This window comes from Mandrillus leucophaeus, unplaced genomic scaffold (assembly GCF_000951045.1).
Source record: "Mandrillus leucophaeus isolate KB7577 unplaced genomic scaffold, Mleu.le_1.0 Scaffold219, whole genome shotgun sequence".
Lineage (NCBI taxonomy): Eukaryota > Metazoa > Chordata > Mammalia > Primates > Cercopithecidae > Mandrillus > Mandrillus leucophaeus.
In genome coordinates, this window is record NW_012102243.1 from 245719 (window position 1) to 256121 (window position 10403).

The 10403-nt window shown below is 59.4% G+C and overlaps 1 protein-coding gene across 1 annotated transcript in view; it reads right to left on the bottom strand.

Moving 5' to 3' along the window:
- Positions 1-1583: 1583 nt before the first annotated feature.
- Positions 1584-10403, bottom strand: part of KNDC1 (kinase non-catalytic C-lobe domain (KIND) containing 1) — a 67341-nt gene continuing 58521 nt past the window's right edge. Inside the window, exons 27-30 of the mRNA XM_011980847.1 lie at positions 5932-6054; positions 5795-5854; positions 4753-4910; positions 1584-2091 (exon numbers count right to left, since the gene is read on the bottom strand). Coding sequence (XP_011836237.1) covers positions 1860-2091; positions 4753-4910; positions 5795-5854; positions 5932-6054 — 573 coding nt within the window. The 3' untranslated portion in view covers positions 1584-1859. The remainder of the gene's footprint in view (positions 2092-4752; positions 4911-5794; positions 5855-5931; positions 6055-10403) is intronic.

Here is a 10403-nt window from a genome sequence, read left to right on the forward strand (position 1 = left end):
TTTAGGCTGTTTGCAGTCCTCACCAGAAGCGAGTGTTTCCTGCCCCGGTGGGTACGTTGGCTTGTTCGCACGGCCTGGGAGTTTTGGGGGCAGCTTTTCTCCTGGCAGGGCCTGAGTCGTGACACTCGTCTGGCAGACCCAGGCCTTTCTCTGCAACATCAGAGGATGTCGCTGTGGACTGGCTGGTCGGTTTTCAGTCCTGGGCCGAGCACCTCTCGCACCTGGAGTCCTTGTGAGCGCCTGTAAGGGGCCTTCGTGTGGCCATGAAGGAAACCAGCTCGACCTGCAGAGGTCACCTTGGGAACCCACAGAGTGGCCACACAGCAGCGGCTGGTAGAAAGGACTTTATTCAGAAATTGGTGCCAGGACAGGAGGGAGCCATGCGGACAGTCACGCTGAAGCCTGAGCCCAGTGCTCCCCTGAGGTCAGTCCTGACCGCTGGAATGTTGATTTGCACTGGACACTATCTTTGTTAAATACAAAATCTGAAAATGCGGGCGTGGGTCTGCAGAACATAATCCTCATAGAAAAGCCTAAAAAAAGTGAACTGCATTTCGTGGCCAGGACGCCGACTTCCTCTCATGTTGCATCGAACCAGGGCCCGGATGTCTCCAGTGAATTTATGTGGGAAAACACGTCTTGACATTAAAAATGCGGCGATTTGTCACAAGTCACAGTTTTCCTAGAAATGCCACTAGCTGGCTGCTCTAAAGAATGGCTAATCCTAAAAATCAAAAGCACAATCCTGGGTCTTGTGGTGATTGGCACCACGAGAGCCACACTGAGCTGGGGCGGTGCCTGGGGCTCTGGCCGCCCAGCTGCAGAGGCCAGTGTGGATCTGACCGTGCAGGTCTCCCATGGCCCTGGTCGGGGACTCCACATCAGCTGCCCGGGGTCCGAGAACCTGGGCGAGGGCTCGGAGCCATGGAGGCAGCGCACTTCCTGTCTCCTCTGGCAAAGCGTGAGTGCGTGGCGAGCTGTGGAGGCAGGGCTGTGGGCGTACATGCATGGCTGCTGGAGGTGGTGGGCAGCGGCGGCCCCTGGGGCATGAGATGGGTGGGGGCACTCTCAGGGACCCCCGCTGCAGAGCCTCTGCCTTGGACCTGCTGTGAGTGTCCTTTCCAGGAAGCAGGGCCTTTGTCTGGGCGCGGCTGCCTCACCAAGGGCTGTTCTAAGCTGGGGGGCTCTGGGCCCTTGGGGAGCAGACCCAGCCCAAGGTGCCTGCTCCAGCAGCAGGCCTCGGGCACCTGGGGGTCTGGGCTGGGGAGGAGGGGCACCGGGCAGGGGAGGGGGACGGGGGTTCTGGGGCTGGGTTGTGGAGGGTGAACCCAGGCAAGGTCTCGGACGGGAGGTCTCGGAGCCCCGCGAGCTGTGGTTGGCATGCCGCTCAGAGGTCCGCTTTGGTCCTTCGTTGCTCAGCCCACTGAGGCTGGCTCAGAAACCTGCTTAGGGAGGAGCTACTCTGAAGTCTGTTGAGTTGGCGGGGGGCTGTTGCTGTTTTGTGGGGTCGTCGCTGAGAGCTGGGTAAGGGCCACTTATCTGTGTATGAGGCGCAGACAGGCATAAAACTCCTGGGAAGGTATCTTTCATTTTCATTTTTAAATTTAGCTCTTTAATTTTAGCAGAAACACGCAAACCTCCAAGACTCTTGTGCCCGTCCTGGCTCCGTCTGCTGGGAGGAGACCAGCTCTGCCTGTCCCTATGGGGTCCCCTGAGCCTCCACCTCCCGGCCCAGCTCCCCAGGGCTTGGGGGCAAAGGGGCCTGGATAACAGCCGGGCCTGAGATGTGGCTTCTGCCTCCCGGCCCACCCCCCGCAGTTGGGTTTGGATCTGGAATTCCACACCAGGCCCAAGCTCGGCTACTGGAATGTGGCCTTCATCCTCCGTAGCTTGTCCTGGATCTTCCGTGAGTGCTTCTCGCTGGAGACCTGGTGGAAGTTGGCCCTGCTGTCTGCAGCCAGCGTGGAAATGTCGGCACCGCTGAAGCGGGCAATCCTCTGCTTGAGGTACGACTGGAGCTTGGGGTCGGGGCTGAAGGTGTAGGGGTTCTCCTGGAATGCGTGCACCTGACTCACCACCTTCGCGATGTTCCTTCCGTTGGGGAAAGAAGAGACATTAGTTTGCACAGGGAGGGGCGCAGCTTCCATGCGGAGGGCGTCCCCCCGCGTTCTTAGGCATCATTTGAACTAAACCTTTTCACCGTGTAAACACTGAAGGGTGTTTTCTGTATTTATTGGCGAGGCCGAACCTCACGTCACTGCTCAGACCTTTCCGTGTGTCTAACTGTCCATCCATCCACGCTTCAGTCCACACACGCTTACGGAAACCCCGCAGGGTCAGGCTTGTCCGTGCCAAGCGTCCCAACAGGAGTCAAGCCCAGTCGGCCGCAGGGGCTGCAGCTGAGAGGACGAGGCAGGCAAGGAACTCTGCCGCCGTGCGGAGCGTTCACATCTGGGAATCGCCGCGGCCGGGGCCAGGGCCGTGTTCCCGGGAGAGCTGGTTGTTGACAGTGACCAGCTGTTATACCATGGGATATAACGGAGACAACTGGCCAGTCAGGAACAGGAGCCTTCACCCGGGCCTGGGAACGGTGGTGCCACAGACGGACGCCCTGTCCTGATTTTGGACGGAAACACTGCACACCCAGTGTGAGTGACAAAGAAAGGGACGTGCATTATGTCAAAGAAGGGGCAAGCCTGGATGTGCACGTGTGCACACACGCATGCGCATGTGCACGCGCACGCACACACACACGCAGATGCATGCACGCGCACGTGCGCACACGCACACACAGGCACACACACACCTGCACACGCGCACACGCACACACATGCACACGGACGCCGGGAAGAGCATGCCTGGTTGGGCTCTCAGAGGCACGTGGATGCTGGGACGGGCAAATCTGGAGGCGCTCACATAGGCACGTGGATGCCATGAAGGGCAAGTGCCAGTTTTGGCTTGTTTTCTTTCCTGATTGTGCATCACCTTATGTTTTGTCTTTTATTTTGAGACAGAGTCTCGCTCTGTCACCCAGGCTGGAGTGCAGTGGCATGATCTCTACTCACTGCAAGCTCCGCCCCCCGGGTTCCCGCCATTCTTCTGCCTCAGCCTCCCGAGTAGCTGGGACCACAGGCGCCGCCACCCCGCCTGGCTAATTTTTTTTATTTTTAGTAGAGATGGGGTTTCACCGTGTTGGCCAGGATGGTCTCGATCTCCTGACTGCCCGCCTCAGCCTCCCAAAGTGCTGGGATTACAGGCATGAGCCACCGCGCTGGCCTTTTTTTTTTTTTTTAAGACGGTGTTTTACTCTTGTCACCCAGGCTGGGGTGCAGTGGCATGATCTCAGCTCACTGCAGCCTCTGCCTCTCGGGTTCAAGTGATTCTCCTGCCTCAGCCTCTTGAGTAGCTGGGATTACAGATGCCAGCTACCACACCTGGCTAATTTTTTGTATTTTTAGTAGACACAGGGTTTCACCATGTTGGCCAGGCTGGTCTTGAACTCCTGACCTCAGGTGATCTGTCCTCGGTCTCCCAAAGTGTTAGGGTTATAGGCGTGAGCCACCACGCCCGGCCTACCTAGGGTTACAGGCGTGAGCCACCATGCCCAGCCTACATACGGTTACAGGCGTGAGCCACCGTGCCCTGGTACAGGGGTGAGCCGCTGTGCCCGGCCCGGCCTACCTAGGGTTATAGGCGTGAGCCACCCAGCCCAGCCTACCTTAAGTCTTTAACTTCTCTTTTGCTGACTTGGGTTTTCTGATCTCTTACAATGAGCATACACTTACGGCATACTGTAAATGTTGTTTTTTGATTGGTGTCTGTCTAAGAAGGGGACCTTCACTTGTCAGGTTGGGGATCCATGGGCACCTGGTGCACTGGGCATTGCTCCCCAAGTGGGGCCATCTACCGTGGAGGAGGGTGGAGCTGCCCTGGCCTGAGCAGCCTCCACCTGACCGTGTGTGGACAACGGCGGGCGACGAGAAGAGACGGGACGGTGGGAGATTGTGTCTTGAGGGAGAGGGTGAGGCTTGGGGCTGTGGGCGCCTGAAGGCCACTGGACACAGGCCTGGGCCTCCGAGGAGAGGCTGGCCCATGTCCGTTACCACGTGGAAGAGCCTGCGTGGCCTGGGGCGTGAGCCCTGTGGGTCGTGGTGGTGGGTTTTACAGCCAGCCCCAGTCTGCGCCTCCCAGGTGGTTGGTCCCAGGTGCTGGGCAGGTGGACGGCAGGACCACAGGCTGAGGAGGGATCCTGGGTCCCACATGCACGTCTCTAGGGAGAGGGGTCTGGGGGGGGCAGGGACACCGTGTGGCACCCAGGGTCAGGGCAGGTTGCTGCCGGGCAGCCTCTGCTGCAGAGACCCTCAGGGTGAGGTGGGAAGTGTGCCTGGGTCGCAACGCAGGGGTCCCAAGAGACCACGGGGAGTGTTTTGGGGCCATGGACGGCAAGAGTGCAGGAAATCTCCAAATTTGCAGAGAAGGAGGTGGCTGGAGGTTATCCTGTGTAGAGGGAGGTCTGAGGCTGTGAGTGCCAAGTGAGGGGCAAGGTACCCGGGCTTCTGAAAAACAGGGATAGGAAGAGAGGTGCCACCTGAGCCTGCCCCACCTGGGCACGTGCCCACCTGAGCCTGCCCCACCTGGGCGTGTGCCCACCTGAGCCCCTCGTCACCTGGGCGTGTGCCCACCTGAGCCCCTCCTCACCTGAGCGTGTGCCCACCTGCTCCTCACCTGGGCGTGCGCCCACCTGCTCCTCACCTGAGCTTGCTCCACCTGTGGGCCCCGTTGGTCATGGTGAAGCCACCTGTCTCCAGCTGCTGGATGTGCATGGCCAGGAGGTGGGCCGAGGGCAGGGTGGGCTGTGCCCGGAAGCGCCGCCCTTCCATCAGACACAGGCTGTCGCTCTTCAGGAAGACCTGGTGGTCCAGCCGGGGCGTGGGCCGGGGAGAGACAGGGCGTGGTCAGAGCAGGAGCCTCGCCGGGGCCAGTGCAGCCCAACCAGTCCCAGCTGGTCCTGCGTTCTCCACACTCGGGGTCTGCCCGGCTCTCTGAATTAGCTTCCAGTCTCGAATGTGCCTGGATGGTTGGACTTGGCTCACACCTGCAGGGTCTTAAGCTTGCATGGCCCTGACGGCCGCTGGGAGGCTTTGCGCCTCCTGCCACTGAAATGGTGAGTCCCTGTCTTTGCTACTGAAATGGTGAGTCCCTGTCTTTGCTCTCTGCTGGACTCCAGCAAAGTGCCAGGTGACCCAGCTACCCAGCTTCCCTAAATGAGACCCTGGCCAGTGCAGGCCCCGCTCTGTGTGTCCAGCAAGGACAGGCAGGAGCCGTCCCACCCGCGGACAGCTGTGGTTGGGGCCTGAGGTCGAGCTCTGAGACCCAGGACGGGACAGGCTCTGGCTGCTCTGGGGCTCGTCTGTGTCATTTTGGGGGATGCCCCCTCATTTCCAGCGGCGCTTCCTTGTTCATTATCTCACCCCTGCTGTCCTGGGGGAGATCCAGGTTGGTTAAGCTCAGGCCCCAGCCACAGACCTCAGTGCTGTCCTCTGGGCACCTGTGCTCTGTGGGAGGAACTCAGGCCAGCAGGGCCCCGTGACTGAGCAGGGGGGACACCTTTGCACAGGTGGCAGCAGAGGCCCCGCCGGGAGATGACTCCTGGGCCTCAGTGAGGCCACCCTGGCTGGGCCACCTGTACACACTCAGTGGTGCCTGCGTCTGGGTGCGGCAGACTCTGCAGAGCAGGTTGTTTAGGAGGGGGCCTCGGTGCACGAAAGCCGCAGGCCATGTAAAGTGCTGGTACCTCCACGGCTTTCAGCTCCTCCATGACCTCTGCTATCTTTGCAGGCAGGATTCTCCAGGCCTGAAATGGAAGCACAGGTGAGACTCCTGCGGCCGCGCGGGTGCCCACCCCCTCCTCGGGGCCCGAGGGGGACGCACGGGGGACTGCCTCACGGCCAGGTGCTCCAGCCCGCTCAGGATCTGCATGGCTGTTGCGAAGTTTCTCTGCTCATAGCAAGATTTTGCAATCAGCAAAAATTTGGACAGCAAGTTGACCTGCAGCTGCAATGAGAAAATGACACATTCAGCGTCTTCTGGTTTAAGATGAACAAAGGGAATATTTGAGAACCTGTTAAAATCACCCAGCGCCAAGACACAAGAGCGTGTGCTGCATCACGTGTGTGGAAAGGAAGCGGCTGTGTGGACGCAGGTGAGCGGTGGCTGTGGCCGTGGAGGGGCTGGGCTGGCAGGATGGGGTGGGCATGACTTGAAACAAAACAAAATAAAAGCAATGCCTGATACATGGAAAGATTTGAAAAGAAGTCCACCCTCCCTTCTCAAAAGCAAGATTGTGCCAGGACGCACCTCCCCAGGCAGCTTCAGGACTGGAAAAGGCGTCCCCACCCAGGGAGCGGCCACTGTCATGTCCACAGGCAGATGGGGAGCCACAGGCAGCTCCTTTCCCACCCCCGCCAACCCTCCACGCTGCGCCCGTGGCAGGAGTGTTTGGGTGCAGTCCCTGGGGGGTGCCTGAGTGCCCCCCTCCTCCGGGGCTCTGGCTGGCGGTGACGACCCGACCGGCTTTGGTCCTGGCGGTGATGACCTGGCTGGCTTTGGTGGGAACAATCATGGGTGGTGAATGCCCCACCCAGCAGGATTCGTATTCTGAGCTGTCCCAAGGGGCTGCGTTCTCGGATCTACTTCTAGGGCTTCAAGATTCTGGAGAACTCAGCTGACCCCTCCTGTTGGAGCCGCCTGTCCCTGAGGAATCACCTTGGCCTGGGCCGTCCGTTAGTGGAAACCAAGGCTGCAGAGTCCAGCTGGATGCCGTCCCCTGGCTCGACTCCTTTTTTCTTTGAGACGGAGTCTCGCTCTGTCGCCAGGCTGGAGTGCAATGGTGCGATCTCGGCTCAGTGCAGCCTCCGCCTCCTGGGTTCAAGCGATTCTCCTGCCTCAGCCTCCCAGGCGCCCGCCACCACGCCTGGCTAATTTTTGTATATTTAATAGAGACAGGGTTTCCCCATGTTGGTCAGGCTGGTGTGGAACTCCTGACCTTGTGATCTTCCTGCCTTAGCCTCCCAAAGTGCTGAGATTACAGGCGTGATAATTTTTGTATTTTTATTAGAGATGGGGTTTCACCATGTTGGCCAGGCTGGTCTTGAACTCCTGACCTTGTGATCCACCCACTTCAGCCTCCCAGAGTGCTGGGGTTACAGGCGTGAGCCACCGTGTCTGCCCCTGGGCTTGACTCTCGTCTGCAGGGACCCTGTGCAGATGAAGATGGCCTGAGATGATCCTGGGTTCGCCCCGACTGCGGCCCCAGCTCTCCTGCCCGAGTGCCTTGAGAGGGGCTTGAGAAGTGTTTACCGGATACACTTTCTACGCTGACGTCTCAGTCTGTCTCTTCATCGGTTTAAGTAGATGCAAAGTGTGTAATTTTGAGATAAAACTGTTTCACTACCCTTTTTTATTTTTGTCTTAACCTTTTGATTTTTAATTTTAAGAAGCATGTAGACGATTTGCCCTTGTAGCCTTTTGTAAGTGCGCAGGTCAGCCGTGTTAACTACGTCCACATTGAGCAACAGATCTCTGTGACGTTCCGTCTTCCCAAACAGAAACTCGGTCCCCGTTCAGCACGAGCTCCCCACACCCACTCCCCACCCCCGGCGCCTGCCCTGCTGCTTCGTCTCCGGGAATCCGGCACCTCCAGGCGCCTCGTGTACGTGGAGCCGTTCGGTGTCCGGGCTTCATGACTGGCTCATTTCTCTGAGCCCGAGTCCCTCGAGGTTCCTCTCCCTGCCGCAGGTGTCAGAATTTCCTTCCTGTTAAGGCCAAGTAAACTCTCAAGATACGAAGAGGCCACATTTTCTTTATCGGTTCTTCCCTCCATGGACGTGGGGGTGCCTCCACCTCTTGGCTATGGTGTTGCATAATTTTAAACAAATCTGAAGAAACCAAAGTCCTGTTTTGCTTTCAAACTCTCCAATCTTAGTTTTTATTTTTTTGAGATAGAGTCTCGCACCGTCGCCTAGGCTGCCGTGGTGTGACCTCAGCCCACTACACCCTCCACCTCCGGGGCTCCGGTGATCCTCCCACCTCAGCCTCCCGAGGAGCTGGGATTCTAGGTGTGTGCCACCAGCCTGGATACTTTTTTATATTTTCAGTGGAGATGGGGTTTCGCTGTGTTGTCCAGGCTGGTCTCAACTCCTGGGCTCGAGCCATCTGCCCTCCTCAGCCTCCCAAAGGGCTGGGGTTACAGGCATCAGCCGCCGCGGCCGGCCTGCATTTTCTTAAGGTGAGAAATTTTACGCTGTTTTTTCCTGCGCTTCTGTCTCCACCTCGCCTCCCTCCGGATGTCGTCTAAATGGAGCCACCGAGACACTGTCTGAACGGAAACACTGATCCCCCGTTTTCCTAAGGTGAGAAATTTTACTCCGTTTCTTCTTGCCCTTGTCTCCACCTCGCCTCCCTCCAGGCCTCGTCAGAATCCCCGAGTGCTGTGATTGACCTCCGCTGCCCTCTGTGCTCAGATTCTGTATTTTAACTATTTTCTGGGGTCCTGAATTGACAAATGTGACACTCAGTGTCCGTTCCGACAGCCCAGCCATTGATACACAATACGTCAAGACATCGTGTATCTAACACTCGTTAGATGGATGAGTGTGGTCTCACACGAGTGGGTCTCCGGCGAGGTCTGTCCGCTCCCACGTGGAGCTGAGGGGCCCGTCCTGAGTGATCCGTGGCTCCCTTTTGCTAACGGGGATGCGGCAGGAGTGCCGAGCTCTGTCCCGGCCACGCTGGGCGCCGGCAGCCCTGGGTGTGAGCCTGCACAACTCCTGCCCACTCCGCAGACCTGGACACGGGCACGTGACCAGGCGAGTGGCCATCCTGGAGACCCTCAGGCAGGGCCCCCACAGGCTCGAGGTGGTCTCAGGTTGGGAGGGGTGGTCTTCCACCCGCTGGGGCAGCTCGGGGTGAGGGAGCGCCCAGGACGCTGCGGGTTGGCCAGGTGTCGGCCAGCTGTCCTTGTGCTCATCCTCACGAAGCCCAGCCACGCGGGCCGTGTGTGAAGGCTCTGGTTTAGGGAAATCACATTTTGATGTCCCTCATGGTACTGGGAAAACCGTGGATCAGAGCAAACGGGCAGCCAGGCTCTCTGTTCCCATGTCCCGCGCTGGTGTGCCCTGGCAATAAGTCCCCAAAGCTGGAAAATTCTCCCCAAGGGAGGAGAGAAGGTGGCGCCTCTGCCTTCCTTTACAGGCCCCAGAGTTGCCTGTGGCGTTGGGGGGGGGCGTGAAGGAATAACAGGAAGGGAAGCTCTGTCTACTGTGGAGGTGGCTTTGCCGCCTGGCAGGGAGGTACTGCACCTTGGTGGACTGCGAGCAGCTCCTGGTTCCCCCAGAGCCTTCGGCCCACTCTGGGACGGCAGCAGGGACAGCAGTGATGGGGTTCATGGCCGGGAGTCCTGTTCCTTGGGCCCAAGTTTGCTTTCAGAGAGCTCCGACCTAGGAGGGGGTGGGTGTCCACCCATGGGCCGAGGCTGCCTCTTCCCTGCTGTGGGGGAGGGGTCCTGTCATCTTGAGTCTTCCCCAGCCCACGACAGCCAAGCCCCAGCTGAGCTCAGGTGTGAGGAGATCAGAGGCCTCTGTCACAGGGTGTCTGTCCGCTGGGTGAAGGCATCCGCTGGGTGAAGGTGCAGACCCCTGGGGCTGGGGGACTCTGACCTCCTGAGAACCTGTGGACCCTGATGCCTCCTGGGCAGGTGGGCCCCGTGAGGGATGAGCTGGTCAAGGCAGGTGACTCTCGGGGCCGCACAGGGCCCTGCCTGACAGCAGGTGGGGCAGGTCGGGTGAGGAGCCCTCAGTCCAGCCCAAGGCCCACAGGACCTAGAATAGGCCGAGACTAGGCCCTGGCGCTGGAGCCTGACCTTGACCTTGTTCAGACCACGGAGCTGATTTGTTCCACAGACTGAGAATCCACAATGACCTTTCGGCCGGGAGGAGCCCAGGGTGGTATCACAAACACCAGCCCAGGGGCCAGGCTCAGGCACAGAGGGGTGGGGCCCTGGGGTGGGCATGGGGTGCTGTGGCGGAGCCCAGTGCTGGGGGTGGTGCACGAGGGACCTGTGTGGTGAGCACAGGTAGGGGTGGTAGGAGTGGTGGGTGCAGCTTGCCCTGGGTCTGCAGGTGGCCCACAGCGGAGGATCACCCACCACTGAGGGGAGCCATCTGTGGCTGCAGATGGGGACGTGGCTGGAGACGTGGCCGGGCACGTGGAGATGTGGCTGTGGGCGTGGCCAGGCATGTGGAGATGTGGCTGTGGGCGTGGCTGGGCATGTGGAGATGTGGCTGTGGACGTGGCTGGGCACGTGGATGTGGCTGTGGACGTGGAGATGTGGCTGTGGACGTGGC